Raw genomic sequence first — 27,133 nt, forward strand, 5'->3', positions numbered from 1 at the left:
TGCATATTGTGGTTCATGCCTGGTCAAACCTTTATTGTGACTTTTATGGGACCCACGCCGTGGCTTAATGGTTAGCGCGTCTGAGTACCCATCCTCATTCGATGTACCCACCGCCCAATCAACCTGCTTAGGTATATGAGGGAGTCAGATGAGGTGACTTCGGCTATCGCGGGGGTGGTTTATCCTTGGTTTTCTCCCGGTTTTCCATCATATTAAGTAGTACGGAGTAAGAAATGGAGAATCTGTCGTCATATAAGCGAAATACCTTTGAGTATGGCGTTGAACACCAATCAAACAAAAAACAATGACCGTTTAATGTTGAAAAAATAATCTGTGATCACCAAAGTCATGTAATGTATGCTAATAACCAACAAGCATGAATTTGCTACACATCCTGGGTTAAAATTGCATGGCAATTATTAAACAAGGGAATAACCAGTGATGTCAGTTTGCAACATTGATTCGTTCTTTGCTCTTAAATTAAATAACACAGAAGCTTGGCAAATGCTACATACTTAATTTGATCGGCCAATGATCACTTTTCCTTTTACTGGAAAAGAAATCTATATGACAGTTATTAAACAGTCCACCAAAGTCTTGAAGCTTTGTTTTTCAGTTTCTTCAAAATTGACTTATCCTGACATCTCTGGTTTTCCCCTTGTGGTCTTCATATGTATATATGTATGTATATATATATATATATATATATATATATATATATATATATATATATATATATATATATATACATATACATATATATATATATATATATATATATATATATATATATATATGTATATATATATACATAGAAATACACACACACACACACACACACACACACACACACACACACACACACACACACACACATCAAACGCCATCCTGACTGTTATGGTGAACATCGCTGTAGAATGTCTCACACGATAAAACCTCATAATCTGCAAAGAGCAACCATGCAACCATCCATCTGCCACCCAGACAATTGTTCCCACTAAAGAAACCATTCAACCAGAAGTCACGTGATGTGATCGGCGGGTAAATTGAAACATGTGGAGTGTGACGAGCACTCCCCCAATCCCCATTGGCATCCCCCAATGTGGTCATCATTGGTTAGATATTTATCAGTGTGCCATCTTGATGAGGGCAAATAAGCCCAAAATCCAGATTGGTGGCTCCGTTTGATGTTTAACTGATGTCGACTATGTAATCTTTGTCTGTTTGACAGAGTTGCCAGGCCGAGGCCTCTGAGTTGGAGGAGATGATTTGGTGTCGGACTATGCCCAATGGGGACCGGGGAGTGCTCATCACACTCCACATGTTTATATATATATATATATATATATATATATATATATATATATATATATATATATATATATATATATATATATATATATATATATATATATATATATATATATATATATATATATATATATAGTTATGGATATCGGGGTAGATGGTGGAATTTAATAGGAAAGTTAGGATTGAATAGAGTTGATTGGTAGGAGACATCTCGATGTAATTAAGTCGGGAAACTGTGAGCTTCAGTGTTACGTGTCACCACAACGGCTAATTAGATAGGGATTAAGAATATGTTCCCCCAGTATGTGATTGCCCCCCCTCGAAACCTATTCCTACGTTTTTGCATTTACAAGCGAGCCAAGCATGCCAAGCAGGCAGACGCCCCACCTCTAAGGTGACGGCAGGCAAAGTCATGCCTCTGAGGCCTATGATTGATGGGCATGATGTCAGAAGCGAGGCAGGCATGCCGAACAGACAGGGAGGCCCCACTTCCCGGGTTTTGTGCAAGCAAGCCACGCCCCAGAGGTGGAACAGTTGTCTGGGGTGACGTCAGAGGGAGATGGAGGAGGAATGCGTGAGTGCAGAGTGAGGGACGCACACAGTCGAGAGAGAACATAGCTCGGTGATGGCCTATAAGAACAGGGCTTTACAGCAGGCTTTCCTTTGACGCATGGAGAAGATGGCATGATTCTCATGTTCGTTTTGAGGCGAATTGGCTCCCATACTGAACAAGACACTGGCCTTTGGCTCTTGGTTGGGTCCTGAAAGACGGACCCCGAGCTGACAGACCCCGTGTATGTCACTAAAGGGAGCGGCGGTATTCTGCAGAGTGTCACGTATCGGCATGCGTGATCGACGAAGAAGCTGCTTGGGGTCTCTGAGCCTTGGTGTTGAATATCACTCACAAATTTCTTTTCCCCTTGTCTGTACTTAAGTTGATACATAGAGGCTCCATGCCTGGTGTTGGCTTAATGGTTCGAGTGGGGGGCTTGGGATCCTAGCGTCTCGAGTTCAAATCCCGCTCAGCTGTTGAATTAATACCAGGTGGGGTTAACTCAGCCTGTCATCCTTCCGAGGTCGGAAAAATTAGTGCCAGCATGCTGGTATACTGTGTCGGAGTGGCGACCCGTCCAGGATTGTGCCCAATAGCCAAGGAGACTGCTTAGGCAGCACCAATGCTCTGCACAGAGTATGGTCCCAATGGATGGATAGAGGCTCCTCGACTTTAGGATTAACTTATTTCACATACTATTATATTCTGATTATTGTTCTTTGTAAATATTTGTCTGTTGGTTCACGAGCGCCAGCCAGAGTGACCACTATATTCGTTATGTCTGTGTGTCTGTGTGTCTGTCTGTCCAGAGCATAACTCCGTGGACTTTGATTCGATCTTGATGAAACTTGGTTATGTGTTCGATATCAATGTCTGGTTGTGTTTTCCTGGATGAGGGCGTGCTATGCCCATTGTGGGTGGAGCCACGCCCAAAAAATAGCCATTTTTATGGGGTACTCGGATTAAAAATCTATCTTCTCCGAGGTAATTGACTGAATGGAATGGGTTCTTCGGTATTTGAATAGCAAAATGAATTATCTAAAACTCATCATTGTCCAAGGTCACAAGGTCAAAAACTTAGAAAATTGCGAATTTTGACATAAAAATCATACGACCGCCCAAACTTTGAGAGCTAGAATGACAATATTTTTTATGCATAATCTTGAGGTCATTCCCCACCTAAAGTCTTGAAACCATTTTGCTCTATCTCGAACACTTTGCCCGTGGCGCCTGCTTCAAGTTTGTTTTTACGCCGATTTCATCAAAGTATGGATAATCCGAGGAGTGCGAAATGCCATATAGCCTATATGATGCTATATTGTTCCTGGAATGTTCCAGAGGAAGTTTTGCACCAAAGGTCATAATCCTTGACCTTTGACCTTTAAAGGCCACAAAGGTCAAATTTTCACAGTTGTGGGAATCGAACCGGGTTTTCAACCTTCTTCGACGAACTAACTCCAATAAGCTATAGCACGTATCCTGTTTCCTTATTTTAATGTCCACAACATTGTTTTGTGACCTTTAAAGGTTATGCAAAGGTCAAATTTTGAAAGTTGATGAACGAAACCGGGTTTTCGACATTTTGCAGCTAATAACCTGTCACTCATACCACGTCATGTTGATCATTTTTATAACTTGGTCAAAAATTATCACATTGTCTCATCTTTGACTTCTGAAACAATCTCCATCGTCAAATACCGCTAGTGAACCATTGTCGTCTTCAGACTTGTTTTCATTAAATCCATTTATTTTAAGTTGCTGTGTTGTGTATTTGTCGTGCGGTTTGAGGATAAACCCCCCAGTGCATCCATCTGTGCCTCCATCCCTCCGCCACTGCTCCCCACCCCTTCCACGCGTGTTATATTCTATTATGATCAACGTGTCCACCACCTAATAAGGAAAAACTGCTCGGCTATCTGTGCTTGCGGAGTTAACCGCCTGTCACTACAATTTGGGCTGGAGGGATTAACCTGGACCGCCAGTTCCACGACAATCTATTTTCATATATATATATATATATATATATATATATATATATATATATATATATATATATATATATATATATATATATATATATATATACATATATATATATATATATATATATATATATATATATGTTTCTTAGCGCACATAAATGTAATATAGGATGAATATATGTTTTTCCCCAGAATTCTTTCGATTTCAACATGTTTCGCAGGCTTAGTCAATTTAATTACTCTCCAGCATTATTTGGGCTTCATTTATTTAAACTGCTTACAATTCTTTAACGTTCTTCTTTACTGAAATGTCGAAACACATGTATTTATTTCTACACTATATGCTAACTTTGAAAATTAAACAACCTTAAACGCTAACTTGGAAAAAATAAACCAACTTACTATGTGCTGGAGCTTGGAAAAAAATATACCAACTCACTATTTGCTGGAACTTGGAAAAAATAAACCAATTTACTATATGCTGGAACTTGGAAAAAATAAACCAACTTACTATACGCTAGAACTTGGAAAAAATAAACCAACTTACTATTCTCTAGAACTTGGAAAAAATAAACCAAGTTACTATGTGCTGGAGCTTGGAAAAAAATATACCAACTCACTATTTGCTAGAACTTGGAAAAAATAAACCAACTTACTATATGCTGGAGCTTGGAAAAAAATAAACAAACATATTACTATATTTTTGGTGTAGAAACTGCACTTTTTTATCAGCAAAAAAGATAAAAGTTGGGGGTGCGGTTAATACACGGGTATAGAAAAAAAAATCATTTAAAAACGATCAATGATGAATTTCAATTATATTCCAAATGAACACTTTTGTAGCAGTCGGAACTGCTGTTAAGCTCAATTTCACAGTTTAAATTTTGAAAATCGGTTCAGGGTAAGAGTTTGTACAGCGTTTTATTCAAGGTGTGCGGAAATTAGTCATGCTCGGAAATGTCCGGAGTTTCGGTGCGTGGCGGAAATGGAGCCTCATGGCACTGAAGATGCCATTAAACATAAAACAAGAAGAAGAAGAACACCTACTTTCACATCAAAAGAAGAATTCTTCACAATAGCTCGAGTCCAATAATGGAACATCCACCTCAAATAAGCTTGCGAAGCAAGCTTCCTTCGTATGTTGTATTCAAAAGGAAGACACTGCCCAAAGACAAGTTTCCAGCTGGCGTCATTGTTCATGTGCAGCAGAGGGGGTGGATAGATGAGGGACTTGTCATGGTGACTATATTTTTTTACATGCATCATTTTCTACGTGAACATCCGATGCAGACAGAGATTGTTGTTCCAAGCTTCTTCCTTACATGCTGACGTTGTGCTAGGAAATGCTGGATAGTGGGGTGTGGTTTAAAATCAACCAATCAACCCTGAGTACTTTTCTCAACGAGGGCAGGAAATGGATTTATAAACGAATCTTTGGTTCTCTTCATTTATCCTCGTTTCTATCAGCGGTTCTTGACTTGCTTCCCAAGGATGACTCGCGCCAACCAGTCGAACTTTTTTACTTCACAGGCCTTTGTATTCGACCCAGGTTTTGAGGAACATCAGCTGCATCTCAGTGGAACCACCACAGACAAACTCTTTCCCAGACTTGGTATTTTCATCAGCTAAAATCAACATTTCATGATGTGTTTCCCACCAGGATTTTCGACCTTGATTCTGAGGAACATTGATCATGTGCATCTTGGTTGAACTTTCACCATTACTCCCGTTGCTGCGTTTGCTGAGCATTATGTTGAGTGAGAGACTGCCAGTGTTCTTCGGGGGGTGAGAAAGGTCGACCTTCCGATGATCTGCAGCTGGATGGTCAAGGTGTGGGAGGAGATACCGTAGCACATCATCAAGCTGCATCTGATGATGCTGCATCTCGAACAACATGGACAGCACAGAGGACATCATCATTTGGGAGGCGGAGGCTGCAAATGATGGTGATAGCAACGGGGACTTGCTCTACCCTGATTCGGACAAGGAGTCACGTGTCATCTTCGACGAGGACAGCATTGATGAGGATTTCCTCGGGTGTAGCTGAAAAGCTTCATCAAACCCAAACGGCCCTTTTCAGGGCCACAAATCACCAAGAAATATGTATGATACCAGGGAAAAGGGAATATAAATAAATAAATATGAAAAAGGAATGAATCCCTTTTCTTCCTTTTTCTAGGAACACAAAAAAATCCTCTTTTATAATATATAAAAATATGAAAGAAAAATAAAACCTTGGTATTCTCTACTCTCTCTTCAACTTCTTGAAAATGAGAATAAGACTGTGAGACGAAATTAAGCGGACATGGGAGTAAGCACGTTGATACCTCCGTCACTTTGTTCTGTTCAAAATTAATGTAGAAACGTATTTAGATCTCAATCAGAAAATAAAATGATCAATATATTAATTTATTTTGAGGGTGAAAAACAGGGTAGCGGTAAATACACGGCCGCGATTTATACACCGCAAAATACGGTAGGTACCAAGCTGGAAAAAAATAAACCAACTTATTATATGCCAACCTGGAAATATTTTTTTTAACCTCTTTCATTAGTATCTCCTTTTCTCGTCCATTGCATTGACAAGAAAACGCTAGAACACTTGGTGAATATTGTTGCTTATTTATTATTACCTCCACCACCAAAGGTGGACGGAGGTTATGTTTTCACCATGTATGTCTGTTTGGCTGTGAGAAGGGTATCTCAAAAAGTTACGGATGGATTCGGATTAAATTTGGAAGAGAAGTTGGGTTTTGGTGGACAAGGACTAATTGATTTGATTTTGGTGAAGATCCAGATCCCGATCCAGATACTCAAATCTTTGCAGTGATTCTTCACCATTGAGAGAATAGGCCAAAATGATAATTAGCACGATGTTTCAAAACATTGTGGACGAGTTGTGTACGTGACAAGAACCAGTTGATTAGATTTTGGTTCAGGTCTAGATCTTTTATACATATTTTTAATAAATATTTTGACTGATCAGCAGTGGGATACCAAACATAAACTGTTCAGCCTGGCGGAGGTATGCGTTCTACCGAATACCATTCTCGTTCTCTCCTTTTATCGTATTTTCTTTATTTTTCTGTCCCTGTATGCCCTTTAATAAATCGGTTGTTTGTAATCAAGGTGGTGCTGCGTGTTCACTTCCTTGGTACAATTATGTTGAATTTAGGAGGTTAAGAGAATGGGTTTTTGCCCCGATCGCCCTTCGCTCGTATTTAAACAAGCTCTGTCATGGAGGCATTACAAACTGCCTGCTCGGCGATGCATCGCAATATATTGAAAAACACAAGAAGTTGGTTTGTCTTGGATGATTATGAGCATTCCAAATTATGAACTAGATGAGTCGGTTATAAATATTTTGACCTTAATTGTCAATCAACCCCAAAGTACAATTAGGTTTAAGTGTGTTGCTTGCAGCACAATAATTTGCACACAAACTTCACTTATTTCATTGGCAATCTCGTTTATTGCCAAACCTTGACGGTAAAATTTGGCACTTAAAGTACAGGGACATTATGAATGATCTAAATTCTAGACCATCATGCAAGAAGTGGAGGGAAGCTGATTGCGTGGTGTGTTCCCATACTTGCAGAGGTCCGTGGGTCGTGGGGAGCTGCTCGTGTCCCTGTGTCTCTATCCAACTGCGTCCCGCCTCACCGTGGTGGTTCTGAAAGCTCGACATTTACCAAAAACCGATATTGCTGGTCTCTCTGGTAAGTCAGAAGCCATGACGTCATGACTTTGGGTGTCATATCTGGGAAAAACTTTGCCTCAAAACCACCATGGAAACTTTATCTTCGGTCATTCCACTATGCTCCATATAAATTGGAAAATGTCGACAGTTGAAAGATTTTTCAAGGCACAATTAGGGATCCGTATGGCTATAGAACAACACTGTAACTTTATAGTGAATAGTAGAAAGTTGGAGAAAAATAATATTAAAACTCTACCTTGCTGTGATTGTATGCACTTGTATAAGACCTGTGATGTTTCTAAAAGACAAGGTAATGGAGTGGGAACAATTTGTAGGTGAAAGTTGGTTCGGAGTCTACAGAGAACATTGGCAGTGGTGAAAGTTGGAGGAGGGTAGTGAGTGTCAGGGAAGGTGAGAGTGGAGTATGGAGTAAGTGCAAATAGTGATGAGGATAAGTGAGTGTGAGCAGAGGGCATGTTAGGGTGTGAATGAAGCCTGGATTTTGGGATATGCTGAAAATATTTAATATATACATTCTTCGTTCTACAACAAGGATGGTAGATGGAGTTGTGCGTTGTTTAAAAGGATTGGTACATGTTGGAGCAAGTGATTTTGGGAAAGTTTACTGTGATGATTTAAAATATAGGTATGGGCTTAGGGTGACTGATTGAAAGCAAAGGGTTGTGAGGTTAATGCTTTCTGGTATCCTTCTGAGAATAGGAAAGAGAATATAATCCATGAGTAAAGCGATCGATATCAACCGATGGTTACACACGGAAACCAGGCACAGGTGGAGGCCATTCAGCCCATCATACCTATGTGAACGACATACTAATTTATCAACACAAGATACAAAGAAGAAAATGCAAATTTTTATCTACTGTTTCTACTGCCACTACCTTTCCAGGGAGACCATTCCATGCATCCGCACCGCAGTACTCTCTGAGTGAAAGACCCCTGCCTTACTACCGTCTTAACTCTCCTCTTCCTTACTCTCAGGCTGTGGCCCCTGGTCCTATCACTGTCTACTCTGTTGAATCATTCATCTGCACTTATTTAAATCTATACCTTTCATTATCTTAAACATCTCTGTCATATCTCCTCGTAACCGCCTCATTTCCGGTGTATAAAGCCCTGTCTCCTTTAGCCGCTCCTCAGACCTGAGTCGTGATAGGCCCGGAATCAATCGAGTAGCCCTGTGCTGAACCCTCTCTAAGGCATATATGTCCTTCCCGAACTGTGGTGACCAGAACTGCACACAATATTCTAGATGTGGCCCTCACTAAATTCCTGTACAAAGTTAACACCACCTCTTTTGATTTACAAATGATCCCCTTCCAAATACAACCTAAAACCCGATTTGCTTTACCTATAACTGCCTGCCATTGTTCTGCCTGCTTACCTCCCGTATCTCTTACCATCCACAGATCATTCTCCTATGTGAAACGTTCCAAAATTACCCCTTGCATCCTGTAATCTCTATTTTCATTGTTCTTTCCCATCCCCAACACCTTTCACTTGCTCAGGTTAAATTCCATCTGCCAATCTTTTTGCCCAATCGATACAAGTATCAATACTTTCCTGAATCTGATCACTACCCCCTCTGCTATCTACCTCACCTCCAAGCTTTGTGTCATCTGCAAATTTGGAAAGCTTACTCTTCACCCCATTATCCAAATCGTTAATTTAAATAATGAATAGTAATGGTCCGAGTATTGATCCCTGAGGTACCCCGCTACTTACATCCTACCAGCAAGACATCCTCCCACTCACAGCCACTCTTTGCTTCCTATCACAAAGCCAGTTTGCAATCCAATTGGCTACCCTGACCAGCCACTCCACAAGCCCTCACTTTGGCTAATAACCTCCGATGTGGTACCTTATCAAATGCCTTCTTAAAGTCTAGATATACTATGTCCATGACCTTTCCCTCATCCACCCATTCAGATACTGCTTCATCAAACTCGAAAAGATTTGTGAGGCAGGAACTACCTTTAATTAATTTGTATTTATTCAAATGGTTCCTCATCAGGTCCTTAATTAATATCTCCAACACCTTCCCCACAACTGAAGTCAAGCTAACAGGTCTATAGTTTCCCAATTCTTCTCTGGATCCTTTCTTTAATGATGGTGTTACATTTGCTCCTCTCCAATCCTCCAGTACCTGTCCTGACTCCAATGAGCTATTGAAAATATCCGTTAACATCTCGCTTACCTGCTCAGCCACCTCCATCAATACTCTCGGTTGCATATTATCTGGACCCAGAGCCTTATCTCCTCTTAGATTTCCTATCTGTTCTTAGAGTTCCTGAAGAAAGCCTTGCTATTATGTTTAATATTCTTAGCCATGTCCTTCTCATGCTCTCTTTTGGCTTGCCAAGTTATTTTCTTAACTTGCCTCTGTTTACTTCGATTGTGATATAAATCTAACTCCAGTCCTGTTATTTTAAACCTAATAAATGCTTTCTTCTTCTCCTTACTAGCATTCCTCATCTCACTGCTCAACCACCCTGGCATCTTTCTGCTTCTAGTTTTACACCTGATTGGAATGTTCTTACTCTGCACTCTACACAATCGCTCCTTAAAGGTTTCCCATTTCTCTGATGGTGATTGTCCTGTTGTTGGAGTCTCCCAATCGACATCACCTAATTCTTTCCTCGTGCCCTCAAGGTTTGCCTTCCTGAAATGTAATCGCTTTACTTGACTATCCTGAACTCTAACCATTAACAGAATCTTTGCGCACACAATGTTATGGTCAGTTGCTCCTAAATGCTTCCTAACCTCCACCTCCTCCACCATATCAGGATCGTTACTGAAAAGGAGGTCTAACACTGCACTCCCCCTCGTGGGCTTATCCAAAAACTGGGTTAAAAAGCAATCCTGGACTAAAACTCGGAAATCCTCATCTGCTCTGCCCTTTCCCTGTTCCTCTTCCCAATCTATCCCTGGCAAGTTAAAATCCCCTATAATCAATACTCTTCCCTTACCACATGCTCTTTTGAATTATTTATGTACTCCTCCTCCCTCCTCTTCCTTCACACCCAGAGCCTTATTAAAGCTTTCTACCAGTATCTTACTGTTTCTATAATCTCTAATCTCTACCCATACAGAATCTTCAACATTTATTCCTTCCTTAATGTCACCTCTTTCTCTTGATGCAATTCTGTCCTTCAACCACATTGCTACTCCTCCTCCTATTCTCTCATCCCCATCACACCGATGCACCTTGTAGCCTTCTAATCCTGTCCTCCAGTTACTCTCCTCCTTAAACTATGTCTCACTCACTGCAACTATATCATACTCTTTGTTATCCACTTTGGCTTCAAGCTCTTCCATCTTATTATTTCAACTTTTGGCATTGGTATAGAATATATTTAACTTTTCCCTTCCTGAAATTCTATTTTCTTGCCTGGCCTTACTCATCACAATTACTTCATCCGTTCCTTCCTTGATACCTTCTCCACTCTCCACTGACCTTAAAAAAACCTGAATTCTTTCCTCAATTTCCACTGCAAACCTTGCTGCCTCCTTTCCATTTAACATACGGCCATCATTCCGGAAACACTCCCTTTGTCCCTGAAATGATTCCCACTGCTTCTTAAAAGTAAAACCTTCGTCCCGCCGCCATTCTTCCAGCCATTGGTTGATGTCTATTGTTCTGCTCATGATTTCTATGTTGTTTCCTAGTCTTGGGAGAATCCCAGAAAACATGACCTCACAACCCTTTGCTTTCAGCCGCTTACCCAATATCCTGTATCTATTTTTCAAAACCTCTGAGTAAATTTTCCCAACATCATTCGCACCTTAGTGGACAACAACAAACTTCTTCCTGCTGTGACCTGAAACAATATTGTTTACCCTTCCTTCAATGTCCCTAACTCCTGCTCCTTCCAAACTACACATAATTCTATGTCAACAATCCTTCCTGCAGATCTACCATGTCCACTTCCTGTAGAATGAAGAATCTATATATTTAATCATTTCATCATCCACAAAAACTGTCTCCCAAACATAATTTCCATCAATTTCTATTGCTGCACCTCCACAACTGCCTGCACATGTGACACATCCACCACTGGCTACACCCCTGCACCTCCACCACTAGTTGCACCCCCTGCACCTCCACCACTGCCTTTACCCGCTGCACCACAACCACCTCCTGCCCTTGCCACACCACGACCACTGCCTTCACCCGCGGCACTACCACCCCCTCCTGCCCCTGCTGCACCACCACGACCACCTCCTGCTCCCACTGCACCCCATCACCTTCTGCTGCCACTGCACATCCATCACCTCCACCACCTCCTGCTTCTCACTGCACCTCCACCACCTCCTTCCCCCACTGCATCTCCACCACCTCCTGCCCCCGCTGCACCACCACCACCTCCTGTCCCTGCTGCACCACCACCACCACCACCTCCTTCCCCTGCTGCACCTCCATCACCTCCTGCCACCGCTGCACATCCATCACCTCCTGCCCCCGCTGCACATCCATCACCTCCTGCCCCCGCTGCACATCCATCACCTCCTGCTTCCCACTGCACCTCCACCACCTCCTTCCCCCACTGCATCTCCACCATCTCTTGCCCCCGCTGCATCTCCACCACCTCCTGCCCCCGCTGCACCGTCACTGCCTCCTGCCCCCGCTGCGCGTCATGGCCGCCTTCCCCCGCTGTGCCGTCACGACCACCTTCCCCCGCTGCACCGTCACGACCGCCTTCCCCTGCTGCGCCGTCACGACCGCTTTCCCCCAATGCGCCGTCACCATTGCCTGCCCCCCCTGCACCGTCACCACCACCTGCCCCTGCTGCACCCTCACCACTTGGACAAACGTTGGAAGGAATGGAGGGCAGGAAAGGATGCATGTGGTGAACAGGATTGATATAGAAGGAAACTCTCAGGAAGGACCAACTGGAAATTTGGAATGAAGAAGGCTTGGTGTATGGGAAAGGGGGTGGGGAGGGGGTTTAAGGAGGGTCGAAAAGATAATGGTTTTGGATTGGGGATGATCTGAAATGATGGTGAACAGCTGTCTTGAAGACCTGGAGGGAAGAATGAGATTGAAGAGAATGTGGAAGTTGGTTCCACAGAGAGACCACTGACCTCTCTGCGATGGGAAAGTGATAGGCCTATGGGCTCAGCTTCAGCACGGGAGATTCATAGGCATAGTTTGACTTCCCTATTTTGGGGGGGGGCAGGCGGGGGGGGTTAATATTAATAATGGGTAGCAAGGTCTGACTTCCGAATTTACCGCTTGTTAGTATAATTGGTGTTGGTGTACTTTAAATCACAACCGCAGTTGATGTTCATTATTTAATCACCCTTATTTTTTGTTTTCCCATGATTATTTGACATGTTTACCAGGTACCACCAATGGCAGAACAACAAATTATTGAATAAACAAAATCGAGCACTTTATGATTCTTATCTCCCAGGAGTTAGACATATATAAGCATTGTTTTGATATAAATACTTTTCTTCCTTTAATGTGGGCTGCAAGGATGACCTTGAGGTAGGCACACTCACCTCTAAGCTTTCTAGCCTGGGTTTGAATCTCAGGCCAACTACAAACTGTCCTGATCGCAGCACCATCAGAGGATTGGGCAGCTATTGGCACATTCTGAAATTAATTTGTCTCCAAAACTTTCTTTATGGCAGTAGAAATGCCTTCTGCATTTTTGGAAGACGAGCAGTTGACAAAGCACAGAAACCTTTCTCTGATCTCGAGGTTTTTTTTGCACATCTGATACAAACTGAAAGCTTCTCTGTGTTAAACAATCTGACCTCATCTGCCATTATATATATATATATATATATATATATATATATATATATATATATATATATATATATATATATATATATATATATATATATATATATACACACACACACACACACACACACACACACACACATACAGACCGGGCGTAGTGGCATGCGCCTGTAATCTGGCTACTCGGAGGCTTGGGTTGGAGGATCGTTTTAGGACAGGTGTTCTGCACTGGGCCGCGCTATGAGAGGGTGTAGGGCAGCCCGGAATCATGGCGAAACCCAATCCTTATCCCTGTGTCGTAAGATGTGACCAGGGTTGCGTCAGGAAGGGCATCTGGCGTAAAACCTGTGCCAAATCAGTATGCGGATCATAAAGGATGATACGCTGTGGCGACCCCCAAACGGGAGCAGCCGAAAGACGAACAGCAACAACATATATATAACCATCTCATTCACTGCCTGGTACAATTTATTTGCAAACTAAATCTGCACAGATCTTGTAGCACTTAATTTTGAAATTAAAGGTTAAGGTTAGGGTTAGCTTCAATTTTCTTGAAAGTTTCGTCATACTTTGAAAATAAATCACGAAATTCAAGAAATTCCCTTTATATTTTGCTTCCTTTCCCAAATCATGCCCACAAAATGGTAAACCAAGCTTTGAAAGTAACTTCACAATCTCATAAACCTATGCAAGGTGATCCCTGTTTCTCTCAGTAGTGCTCTTGTGACTTTCCAACATGCGACTGATTACATTTTTTCGCTATTTTTGAAGCATTGTCACTTTTCCATACATTCCTAATGAACCTGGGAAACGAGATGTTTAGACGATTTTCAAAGATTTTCTTCCGATTCTGCATTCCTCATTGATTAATGAATCCTCAGCTTAGCCTGTTTCTGAGTGTAAGCGATGACAGGGAAAGCAGAACATAACAACTTGTTGAACAGATTATTCAATCCGAGGGAATTTGTTGTAGTACAAAAATTTAAAAGAGCAACTGTTCTTCCCAAATAATGTCGTTGTAAAATCAATCAGATGGGGTTGATTAGGCTCAATGCTTTTTTCCTCCAAGATCTGCAGGAACATATCTCAAAAAGTCATGGACGGATTTGGACAAAACTATGTGAACAGGTCAGGTGTGCGCCAAGGACAAATTGATTAGATTTTGGTGAAGATCCGGATCTGGATCTGATAATTTTTTCAGTGATTCTTCATCGTTGAGATGGGGCCAAAAACACTATATAGCATGATATCTCAAAAAGTCATGAACGGGTTATGACAAAACTTGGTGGATGAGTTGGGTTGGTGACACGAACAAGCCGATGAGATTTTGGTTCAGGTCCGGATGCAGATGTATTTCAGGTCTGGAGGTTTAGATTTTGGTTCAAATGCAAGTACTATCTTCAGTAATGACTATAGATGGAGAGATAATCTACGTTTGCAAAAGCCAATGGAAAACCGAAGATATTTTTCGATATGATTTAAGAAATGAAAATGTTCCACCTGCTGATTGCTTTCAAAATGGATTGTTCCTTACCCCAGATCCTTATGTGAAGATCAACATATACTGTGGGAAGCATCGTGTGGCCAAGAAGAAAACGCATGTGAAGCGTCGGACACTCAACCCCGTATTCAACGAGTCGTATGCAGTCGAGCTTCCTGCAGAAGGCTTTTCAGATGTATCCGTCGAGTTCGTAGTCGTTGACTTTGACCGCACCACCAAGGATGAGGTGATCGGACGTCTTCTACTGGGAACTGACTGCGAGCATTGGCGGGAACTGTGCCAACATCCACGAAGACAAGTGGCCAAGTGGCATCCTCTGAGCGAGTGTTAATAACAGCACTCAAAGGCCGAAGCCACTCTCATGTCACTCGAGCATCACATGCCATTTCTGTGCAAACATGCGGATAAGGATCGCATGATGTTCTGGGATAACCCCTTCCTAAAAAAAAGTATTTTTTTTTTCTTTCAATCATTGTCAAACGATATGCAACAAAGCATTACATGATTCTGTACATGCATGTAGTACTGTACATGTTTTCATTCACAAATGTTTTTCTTTTATGGTGCCCATGGTTTGGTCAGAACATGCATGCACAGAGCAACATCGATGATATAATAAATGAGTGTTTGAAGGGTCATATTGAAGAGCATATGAATTCTCATTTTCAGAGTTTTTGACAAAATTTAATCAACCTTCCCATATCGATATAAATTAGCATTTGAATTACAGTACAGAACTTGGATATTTCTGAAACATCATCCAGGTTCACTTCCAAGACCATGCTTAGTTATTGTAAAAACAATGGGAAAGAATATCCTGGGCAGCAAAAATGTGGGGAATGAAGTGATTAGTGCTGTAGTTGGAAGGCTAAATAATGGAGGTCCTATCTCGTGTAAATCAGTCAGTTTTGACTTAACCGCCACGATCAACTGCTGCAGTTTGTATTTATCACCACTTTGTTATCAATTTAATTGAAGTTATAAAAGTTATAAAAAAATAAAATCTTTAGCGAATAGATAAATGGAATTACCAGGGCTGCCATTTGTTAGAGTCTCTTTGAAAACATGCCTGAAATTTCACAAGGTGGGTTTCTGGGTGCAAACTAAGAGGGCTGTGATAATCATATTTATTGTGCTAAATTGATTGATAGCATGTACATGAATATCGGCTAGTCGCGTCGGCCAGCTTTCCATCCAGAGCGAGCAGCCATGTCGCCTACCGGCTTGTTGTATATGATGCTGTAAGACATTCTCCTTGGGCACAAAAAAAAACAGTTCACTCGGAGGTCCAGTTTCGGAGGTATTGATTTTTTTTGTACAATCCACAATAAGTGTACGATGTACGATAAAGTATTTTAGCTGTTGCTAAGCAACCATTCATTTTTGTGTACATGCTTGCCACATTGTACACATTTCATCCAAGTTTCATCAAAATCAGACTCTTTCTCTTAGTTAATTCGCAATTAACCGTTTCTGAAATGTTCGACATGTACTCGCCCAAAACCTATCTCCTCCTACAAATATTTTTTGTTCGGGCTGCAAATTGGCATGAAGAGAGCTCGATAGATTGCGCACAGAACTCTAAGCTTCGATTTTTTGATTTTTTTTTATTATTTTCGATTTTTTGACCACTTTAAAGGGCCATTGCTATGCCGTTGCTAGGGTCAGTTCCCATATTGCCATATGGGATCCCATATTCGAAAGCACACGATTCCCAGAAATATTGGTCCTACCTACTAAATTTCATTGGAATCGGTTGAGTGGTTTAGCCCCGAGGCTTGACCAAAGTTTCGTGGACAGACAGACAGATGGAAATGTCCAGAATAAGGGTGCTCTAAGAGCAGCCAACAATTATAATAATTATTAGTCTGCTTGCATATGTTTGTATTACATTAATTAACACCCTAAACTTTTCAATTCCTTCAATCTCAACAAGAATCATTAAAATCACAATCCGTGGACCAGAACATGTTAGCATGCTTGGGTACATTTACACATGTGTATGTCACATTGTAACTCTTGGTCAAAGTCCAATACAAAACACGCAACCATATGCTCCACCTTTTACTTACCCACGGTGAAGAGCAAAGTGATCTTAAAGCAAACTGCATAAAATTATATTTCAAGGCATGAAGGAGATGTCGTCATTGCAATTTTGGAATGTTTGCTGTGAATATTTGCACACATTTCAAACTGAACTGTCAATTTTGGTCATTTCAAAAATGATACATGTAAAAGATGTGTGCGAATTGCCTGCCAGTGAAACAAGATTTGTGATGCTTCTGTTCTTTTTTTTCTTCTTTTTTTTGCATACAATGTCGAGGCTCGTATAAGAGCTAACATAGAACGTACAAGGGGAGCATGAGAAAAGAGGGGTGGGAGAGGGAAGGACAAAACATTGGGGAACAGAGACGTTTGGAGATCTGTGGAAGGGAGAGGGATGAGGTGGGGTACATGGGGTAAACAAGATGGACACTACAGGGACTTTCAGGTTCTTACACGACAGGGACTTTCAGGAAGGAAAGCAGGGAATTTGAAGGAGGTGGGTTTGGGTTGGATTAATAGGGGTAGAACAGATTGTGGGTTTGGATGGGGCAAGATAAGAGATGGTGGTAAACAGCTGTTTTGCAGACCTGGAGGGAAGAGTGGGATTGAAGAGAAAGTGGGAGTTTGTTTCAAAGGTGGGGAAAAAGAGGAATGAAAGAGTGAAGGTGAGCAGTGATTCATGGTTTTGGTAGTTTTACCAGAAGGGGGTAACTGGCGGGCCTTGAGCACCCTGCGGAAATATATGGGGGACAGAGCATAGACAGAGCAGGGGAGGCAAGGCCGGAGAGGAGATGGTGGAAAACAGAAACACCACCGACCTGCCTGCGGTGAGAGGGTGAGAGATCCAAAGACTCAGCCTCATCACAGGAGATACCAATGATCCTAAATGCCTTGGTTTCCACAGCGTGAAGCCGAGGAAGATGAGAGGCAGGACCACCAGACCAGAGGGGAGAGCAGTACTCCATCAGGTTGCGGACCAAACCTTTGTATGTGGTCAGGAGCTCAGGTGTGCCAAGGAAGGACTTTACACGATGGAGGATGCACAGTCAGCGACTGGCTTTGGAGGCCAGGTTGGAAATGTGGCTCTCCCAGGAAAGGTCATGGCAGATAGTGAGACTCAGAAGCTTGAAAGAAAGCACTTCTTCAAGAGGATTGTTGAGAAAGTATATAGTAGATGTGGGGGGGGGGGGGGTTCCAAACGGTCCTTTCAGAGAGGCATAGTGAGAGTGTGAAATTTGTCAGGATTGAAAGACATCAAGTGTTGGACCAGCTTGTGATTTCATCTAGATCTGGAGAGAGTGAAGAGGCTGCTGCTTGCTGGTCTGAGGGATGACAGATGGTACGGCAGAGGGTGGATTCATCAGCAAAGAGATAAAGAGGATTTTCCAGAGAGTCAGAAAGATCATTGATGAAAACCAGAAAAAGAACAGGGTCCAGAACGCTGCGTTGAGGAACTCCAGCCTGGACAGGAAGAGGGGATGAGAGAACTCCATTAAGAGCTTCACGTTGGCTGTGACAGGAGAGGAAATAGGTGAGTCATGGGTGGAGATGTCCTAGGATACCATAGGAAGAGAGTTTGGTGAGCAGGGTAGGGTGCCAGACCGTATCAAAAGCATATGATATGTCGAGGAATATGGCTCTGATTTCATGTCTATCATTGAGGATCTCCATCCATTGTTGGGAGAGCACAAGCAGCATGTCCAGTGTAGAGTGACCTGGTCTGAATCCAAATTGATGATTGGAAATCAAGCCATTGGAGAAGAGGAAGGATTTAATGTCAGAAGCGATGATGGATTCCATAACCTTGCTGATTATTGGGAGGAGGCCGATTGGTCTGTAGTTACAGGGATCTGTTTTTGCACCTTTTTTATGCAGAGCAGTAATGTTTGCTGATTTCCAAGCAGATGGCAGATGACCTTGAGCAAATGAGAGAGTGAATAGAACAGAGAGAGGGGGTGAGTAAGAGCAGGTTAGGACAAGTGGGCTGATGCCGTCTGGACCGGTTGCAGAAGCTGAGTCGAGGTTTGACGAAGAGATAGGTTTTTATGGTAGGACTTCCTCAAAAGCTTCCACTAACTCAATTGTACCTATCGTGGCATTGTTCAATAATGCCCACGAACCATCGTCGCCTCCTGGCTCGTCTGTATTAAAGTTTTGCAGTACCAAAGATCTTTTTACTTTTACATCGTGAACTTTGTACCATTTCCTTGTCCAACCAATGGTAGTGGTGGAGGCTTGGTTTTTATCTAGTTTCTAGCCAATCATTTTGCCTGACACTACTATCAGGCTCAAGAACCTCCCTCTCTCAGGAGAGAGAGGAAGGAAAGCCTGAATGGAAGCGTGACGATGCTTCCTTGCCTAGTAGCTCGCTATTTACACCGTCCTGGAAATGATTCACGGAGTTGAGTTTCACTGGAGTTTGACTGGAGTTCACGGGGGTTAAACCACATTCGCATCGCTATCTTCAGCGACGCATTTCCTCCCTTGACTAACGGAGCTTTGTACCACGTGCCACGTCACGACTCCTTATCTTCAGTGGGTTTTCACTCCTTTCAGCCGTGGGACTCCTATCATCAAACCCCATTAGGGGGAGCAGCTTATTCCCATGGGCACTGGACATTCATGACACCAGCATCACCGAGTGGATCATATGATTTTGTGGACACGACGCCACATTGGGCCACCAGTGATCCGCCATTTCTTGCTTCTTTTTGAACTTGTCACCATGTTCAACCGCACTCAAGTTTAATAGCTTATGGGACACCTCTTAGATTGGATGAAGTCATCAACCTTGAGCGGTGAGTAGAAGTCAATAACTCGATTTTCTTTAACTTAGTACATTGAAGGATGTAACAGACAAAAACAGGACGCACAAGCAACAGTTGAGGGAGGGGGAAACACTGACAGCAGAGTTAAAGGCCAAGATCGAGGGAGACTCGGACAAACAATGGGTGTGGTGATCGAGGGAGACTCGGACAAACAATGGGTGTGGTGATCGAGGGAGACTCGGACAAACAATGGGTGTGGTGATCGAGGGAGACTCGGACAAACAATGGGTGTGGTGATCGAGGGAGACTCGGACAAACAATGGGTGTGGTGATCGAGGGAGACTCGGACAAACAATGGGTGTGGTGATCGAGGGAGACTCGGACAAACAATGGGTGTGGTGATCGAGGGAGACTCGGACAAACAATGGGTGTGGTGAACGAGGGAGACTCGGACAAACAATGGGTGTGGTGAACGAGGGAGACTCGGACAAACAATTGGTGTGGTGATCGAGGGAGACTCGGACAAACAATGGGTGTGGTGATCGAGGGAGACTCGGACAAACAATGGGTGTGGTGATCGAGGGAGACTCGGACAAACAATGGGTGTGGTGGTCGAGGAATGGGGGACAAGAGAGGATGCATGTGGTGGACAAGATGGGATGGATAAATAAATTCCAAGGAGGGAAAACTGGATATTTGGAAGGAGAGATTTTTATGGGGTTAACGAGGGTAGAAAAGATCATGGTTTTGGAATGGGGGATGACCTGAGATGGTGGTGAACACCCGTCTTGAGGCTGGTCACAAAACTCGATCACAGAGCTATTTATTACCATGACTACATTGTCGTTTGGCCGTGCTGTTATCCTTTTAAATGCTGAGCGTCAAGTAAAGAAGCGGGACGTACCATGTTAAAGTCTGGGGTATGACTCGGCCGGAGTTCGAACCACCGACCGCCCAGACACAGAACGGTTTGTCTTATCATGACGTCAATCGGCTAAAGCTACTAGTTTTTTTTTTTTTCCTCGAGTGGCCTATATAGATTCATCTCCATCGCAGTTGCATATTATATAACAGAACGTTTTGAACGGTTCTATACGTGCCGCTCGTATCATGAATTTTGAAGCGAAATCGTATTTTGTATTATTATCAGGGAAACATAATGAGGAAGAAAGTTTTATCTCGAGGCGTTTGGTGCAAACTGCGCATGCGCGATTTCTGAGGCGTTGCGGGTCTGAGCGTTCGTTCGGCTTTGTGGCGCATTCTTCATATCCGCCTCTTCGTTGTTGTTTTTCTTCACAGAGTCGGCCACATTCGTCTTCCCTCCTTGGTAGTTTTGGCTGCATTGTGAGTATGGGTGTGGCCGGATGCGATACTGGTGATCAAGTGTTTGTCAATAAGTATAAGGTGTTTGACAGTTACTTCTTTCGCTGTTTTTTTTTTCCTTTTCTTACCGAGCAACCCATGTAACTCGTGTGAAACATGGCTGTAGAATGTAGTCGAGACTACATTCGGTTTCGTGTGTGTGTGTGTGTGTCCCCCTCTTTTACAGCATATTACGCGATTAATACGTTATTCTTTCTCCGCAACCGACATTTATCCCTTGAATTACCACCCTTCCCTCTTTTGTTTGTCGATCCTTTTGTATTACCTTGTATTTTTGTTTAATTTCTACCTGTTTTTTGGATTGCTTTACCTTTTGAAATGATAACAATGTAGTATGATTGATCATCGATCGTTCCTTTTTGGCTAAACATTATTGAATCCTTGAATGGACGGTCTGTCCAGTTCTGTGACCAGCTTGGTAAACAGTCTGACTTCTGTGACCAGCTTGGTAAACAGTCTGACTAGTTCTGTGACCAGCTTGGTAAACAGTCTGACTAGTTCTGTGACCAGCTTGGTAAACAGTCTGACTAGTTCTGTGACCAGCTTGGTAAACAGTCTGACTAGTTCTGTGACCAGCTTGGTAAACAGTCTGACTAGTTCTGTGACCAGCTTGGTAAACAGTCTGACTAGTTCTGTGACCAGCTTGGTAAATCGTCTGACTAGTTCTGTGACCAGATTGGTAAACAGTCTGACTAGTTCTGTGACCAGATTGGTAAACAGTCTGACTAGTTCTGTGACCAGCTTGGTAAACAGTCTGACTAGTTCTGTGACCAGCTTGGTAAACAGTCTGACTAGTTCTGTGACCAGCTTGGTAAACAGTCTGACTAGTTCTGTGACCAGTTTGGTAAACAATCTGACTAGTTCTGTGACCAGCTTTTTAGATAGTCTGACTAGTTCAGATCAGGTCAGGCCAGATCAGATCTGTTACTTGCTACAGGTATCATGTAAACCTGTACTAACCTGTTCCATGGTCGGGTTGTCGGTGACTAAACCGTCTCCCCCACCAGGTTTTTTTTGGTGAGGAGGGTGTATGACATGGACACCCAGCAGGATTAAAAACAAAACCTGTCAAGGAGCTCCTTGTGAGCCAACAGCCATCCATATCTAGTGCCCAACTGTCTCTGCCGACGTCCTCCTGCAGTTAGGTTACTTTTTTATTAGGAGGTTAGTGGCATGATTTGCACTCCGGCCACCATAAAACCATTCATTCCGAAAAACATTCTCGAAGCATTAAAAAAATCTGAAAACCCACTCCATGGGAGTACCTCCTGTGCAGCTTCCCTTCGCAGAGCAGCTCACCAGATGATGGGATTTGGGCAAAGCCTTCGGGACCCCCAATCTTTGATGATAGGAGGGAAACCACGGGGTAACATTCCTGGATCAGATTGCGGGAGAGTTTGTCGGAATGGTGCTGAGGTGTCGTCCACTAGGCGGCGGTCTCCTTGGGTTAACCTGAGACGGTCCCTTTGGGTGGGTGCCTGGAATTTCCTATACCGAAGAGAGGATGATCACCTGTCTCTGTTGTCATCTGAGCTCAAGCGTTTGGACATCGGTATTGCAGCACTCTCTGAGGTTCGGAGACCGGATTGCGGCGAGATCATGGCGGGTGGTTACACCTACTATTGGTTTGGTCACTCAGATGGTTACCATGCCCAATAAGCTGACTCCACTGATAATTCAGCTAACACCAGTCAACGAGCGTGTTATGAGACCAAGGATTCGTCACTCCTTGGGTGTCATTTCCCTGGTCTCTGTTTATGCTCTGACTGATGCCAGTGATCTCTCCATGAAGGATGCATTCTATGCCACGCTTGAGTCTGTGGTTGATCAGTGCCCCAGGCGAGATACACTTCTAGTCTTGGGGGGATTTCAATGCATCGACTGGAACTGATCTGGATGGTTATGAGATGTGTGTTGGTCCCCATGGGTCTGAAACTGTGAACCTAAATAGCATCAAGTTCCTTGACTTAGCAAGAAGTCATGGACTTAGGGTGGCCGGTTCATGGTTTCAGCGCCCACAAGCTCATCGCTGGACTTCGTATTCCAACATTTGGCGGTGTGGCAAAGGAGATTGACCATGTGCTCGTTGATGGTCGCTGGATGATGATCCAGAGCTGCAGGGTCTACCAGAGTGCTCAGTTCCTCAATACTGACCACCGGCTTGTAACAACTCTGAAGTTGCACCTTAAATCCAGGAGAATGGTACCATCCCAGCTTAGGCTGGATGTTGGCAAGCTCAAGGATGAGAGGGTAGCTAAGGAGTTTGCGAACAAGCCGAGTGGACATTTGGGGGGTCCGGGTGCTTGGGAAGATCCTTAAGAGTTGTGGGAGTGCCTTCAAGACCACCGTCCTTGATGTTGCCGGTGGATGTCTTGGAACTCACTGCAGGGCAAAGAAGAATTTTGTCTCCAGGGACACTGGATACCATTGACCAAAGTCGCAGGGCCAGGCTGCATGGCAGAACTGAGCTGTTCAGGGAGCTGAGGCATAAAACTGGACGTGCGCTTAGGGTGAACAAGGAGGCCTATGTGCGAGGAATCTGTGAGGGGGTAGAGCATCACCTGTGGTCAAGTAATTCTCGTCCTGGGGCATTCCATGTCGAGTGTACAACCCTCTCAACACTAATACCTCATTTTCTCCCCATATGTTGGTCATTTATTCACTTGCGTGAAAAAAACTCAAAATACCAACTTTTAGACCTGTGGGCTCATCGGGGCCCATTTTAGGGGCCCCCCAAATTTGGGTGCCCCTGGCTGCCCCACAATCTTCCAGAGGCCATATCACAGGTTGTAGTGGTCCGATTTGGCTGATCTTGGTATCAAAATGCTCGTAAAAGCGAGATCTTTCGAAACTCGTCAAGTCAAAGCACTCCGAAACAGTAATTCAAAAAGTTGTAGTTTGGGGCGCCCTTTGACCTTGGGCCCCCGCTCCCCAGCCAAACCGATGGTCCTGATTTTTTTCGTGTGAGAATACCCCTTCATATACTCCAACACCTCAGCATAAATTAAAATGGGATCTCAATGGGTTCAAGTGTGATGATGGTTTTATTGTTCGGGACTCGGGTGCTGGACCCACAATACGCCACAATACATAGCACAATATTTGAACACAAGATTTCCAATACACTATATCAGTATATTGTACATACATTTTCCACATGCACATGCAGGAACTGGCAGCGATACTAGTATGAGTAAGAGTTTTTCCTAGCATGTTATAGTCAAGATTTTTTGCCAACCAATGTTTTATTTGACAGCTGTGTTTCTTTCTTACTGATTGTGTAGGTTCTACCTGTAGCAGTTTTTGGTTCTACAGAAAGAAGTATATCAAAAATGTCTAAAATGCAGTGATCTTCAATGTCAGGAAAAAAGAAACTATTTGTGGGCCCGTTTGGATGAAGACAATTCACTTTCACTTCATGAGTGTCCTGAAAGGCTTCCATGATGCAGGCAAGCCACAATTTTCCATCATAGTGCACTGTGACATAACCTGAGAGTTTCCCGTTAAAAGTTGGTGTAGATTTTGAAATGGCTGACTCGATGCGGTGTTCCTCGCTTAGGCTGAATTTGCGTACTTGAAGAGCAGTTTCAGAAATAAGGATGGAAGCATGAAGTTTTTGAGTTCCAGCTATGGTTTTGGCCGTTTTTAACCTTTCTTCCAGATTTCGTTCTTCCTCGTCATACGCCTCTTGGATCCTGTAACCGAACTTCATTTCATTCAAACCATTTTCAGCAAAGGCGAAAAGATATTTTGGAGAAATAATTTGACTGTCGTAAGGTCTACGCAGGCTCTCACGTGTTGCTTCTCGTTTGACTGTACCTCCCACGCCATCTGAAGGGCCCTTGCCATGACTTGTGGCAAAAAAATGCCATTCTGCGCCAATACCATACTCTGATTTGTGATGACATAGGTTTATGAAGGCTTTGCAATTCTTATATTGGCCAGCGCAACCGTCTGAGAAATAGTAAAGTTTCTTTACATTTCCAAAGCTAGATTTCAAGTGTTCAATGAACATTCTTTGGAAGAGGTGGACTGGGACAACGTCGTGAGTATTGCATTCTGATGTAATCGTGAACAAATCGTGGTTTAATTTGCCATCGTCCGATTTGAAATAGTAAACCCAGGGGTGACTTGTCGCTTGAGAGCAGTTCCAATGGAATCCTTGGGCTGCATCCTGTACGACAAACGAATAGTTCTCTGAGAAGTCTCCAATAATGACAAATTCTCCTTCACTGATTTCATCTTTCTTATTTTTCAGAAACTGAGATTGAACCTTGGCAATCAAAGTCGTGTCTCACTAATTTCACCGCGCATTCACAGAATTGATTAATGAATTCTTCCAAAGGCAGGACCATGGAGCTCAGTTCAGATCTGTCGGTGGATGTCCACCGTTTAAACTGAATTTCATCAATATCCTCTAGTTCATAAGCACTCAGTAGCTCGGTTTTGTAGTCTTCAATTGATGGGCAACTTTCACAAGTTCTGAAATAACATGCCGGTTGTGCTGGGTTACAAACTATGCGTGCTATCACATGATGATAGCTCGGAAGTTCGGCTATCTGTGGCATTTTGGAACCAAACATCATGCGTTTCACATTTTGATGTATCGTATATACACGTACACATACACTGTGTGTACCGCCTGAACCGGCCAGGACACACTCTGAGGGACGGAGCATGGCGAACTTCGCGAATCCAACTTTCAAGGCAGGGTTCTTCTCTTTGAATTTCTGAAACTGTTCCTTGAGATTGTTTAGTACCAGGAGCTTTTGAATTTTGTCTTTTCCATGTTCATTCCTGACCACCACACAGTCATTTTTTCCCGGCATTATTCGGCTGACTTCATCACTTCGGTAAAATTCGGTTACGGCGGATTTCACTTCATCAGGCAATATTTTACCCTGTTTGGGATTTGGAGACGATAGCATACCATTTTCTTTCTCAAGTTTTGGCTTGCACAGCTATTCTTTGGGAGCAACTGAATTCACTCATCATCCCTCTGATGCTCACATTCCTAGCAAATATTGTCAGTATACGTATTTGCTCTGAACGGCTCGAAACAACGTATTTTTCTTTCAGGCTTTTGATCACCTCTGGCATGCAGTTTTCATCACATTTTGATGCTGTATTTTGTGTTTTCTCCACAGTGCTTGGTCCAGCAACTCGTTCTAATTTCTTTCGCACAGAATCTTCCACTTTACTTCGCTTTTCAGGGACGTACCCTGGGTTCCTTTCCGCCTTTCGTTTGTCGAATGGGCTTTCGCCTATCATCGATAACGACTGGTTTAATAGGTCAACTTCTGCTTCTCGCTCAAAAACCTCCTCATCCTCATCTGTCAAAATAGATTCTGCAATGCCTTCGATAGTACCTTCTGATGATAATTTCGAACTGGTCGAAGATGATTCTTCAATACGCTCAGGTGACAACTGAGTTTTTTTTTTTTTTTCTGCACGAAGTACAACGTCTGTCATCTTTTTTTTTCACCTTTGAAGAAAATTTCATCAACATATCATTTGACACATTGTGAAGATCTTTTCGTTGTTTCGTTTTATGGCAGCTGAACGGATCGCAACAGTATTTTCAGAACTCCTTTCGATCTTCAGTCACCATGCTTACTGCAAATATGCAAAAACTCAGATTAGTCCATTTAGAACTTAATTTGATGATGGTTATACAAAAAATGTGTACTTAAAAATCAATAGACACAATAGGCAGAATATTTTTTCCAAAATGATACTATATATACACCGGGCGTAGTGGCGTGCGCCTGTAATCTGGCTACTCGGAGGCTTGGGTTGGAGGATCGCTTGAGGACGGGAGTTCTGCACTGGGCCGCGCTATGAGAGGGTGTAGGGCAGCCCGGAATCATGGCGAAACCCAATCCTTACCCCTGTGTTGTAAGAGGCGACCAGGTTTGCGTCAGGAAGGGCATCCGGCGTAAAACCTATGCCAAATCAGTATGCGGATCATAATTGATGATCCACTGTGGCGACCCCTAAAAGGGAGCAGCCGAAAGACTAACAACACCACCAACAACAAAAAAATATATTTATATATATATATATATAGTTCAGAGATGATGATTGTCAATTTCAGACATAAAGTCGCCTGC

At 43.0% G+C, this 27,133-nt stretch overlaps 2 protein-coding genes, 1 long non-coding RNA gene and 1 pseudogene across 7 annotated transcripts in view; 3 read left to right on the forward strand and 1 right to left on the reverse strand.

Annotated features, from left to right (window-relative positions):
- LOC147015976 (synaptotagmin-11-like) overlaps positions 1–15,154 on the forward strand; it is a 52,638-nt gene extending 37,484 nt beyond the window's left edge. For all 4 annotated transcript variants that reach the window (XM_085848655.1, XM_085848657.1, XM_085848656.1 and 1 more), the window contains 2 exons: positions 7,445–7,565; positions 14,862–15,154. In XM_085848655.1, the coding sequence (XP_085704781.1) occupies positions 7,445–7,565; positions 14,862–15,154 (414 nt within the window). The remainder of the gene's footprint in view (positions 1–7,444; positions 7,566–14,861) is intronic.
- The window catches only part of LOC147015977 (uncharacterized), a 35,141-nt gene extending 14,519 nt beyond the window's left edge, over positions 1–20,622 (reverse strand). Inside the window, exons 1-2 of the long non-coding RNA XR_015049959.1 lie at positions 20,542–20,622; positions 14,857–15,262 (exon numbers count right to left, since the gene is read on the reverse strand). This is a non-coding gene — a long non-coding RNA (uncharacterized LOC147015977). The remainder of the gene's footprint in view (positions 1–14,856; positions 15,263–20,541) is intronic.
- A 202-nt stretch (positions 20,623–20,824) lies between these two features.
- LOC147015978 (GTP-binding protein Rit1-like) overlaps positions 20,825–27,133 on the forward strand; it is a 44,097-nt gene continuing 37,788 nt past the window's right edge. Inside the window, exon 1 of one of the 2 annotated variants that reach the window (XM_085848659.1) lies at positions 20,825–20,981. The gene's annotated coding sequence lies outside the window, so the exon portion shown is untranslated. Of the gene's footprint in view, positions 20,982–24,450; positions 24,470–27,133 lie in introns of those variants that run through there. The other variant, XM_085848660.1, reaches the window with a different exon arrangement.
- Positions 26,768–26,908, forward strand: LOC147015979 (signal recognition particle RNA; annotated as a pseudogene).

The sequence above is a fragment of the Eptatretus burgeri genome, chromosome 12 (genome assembly GCF_056783735.1).
Source record: "Eptatretus burgeri isolate ZD-2024b chromosome 12, Ebu_testis_v1, whole genome shotgun sequence".
Lineage (NCBI taxonomy): Eukaryota > Metazoa > Chordata > Myxini > Myxiniformes > Myxinidae > Eptatretus > Eptatretus burgeri.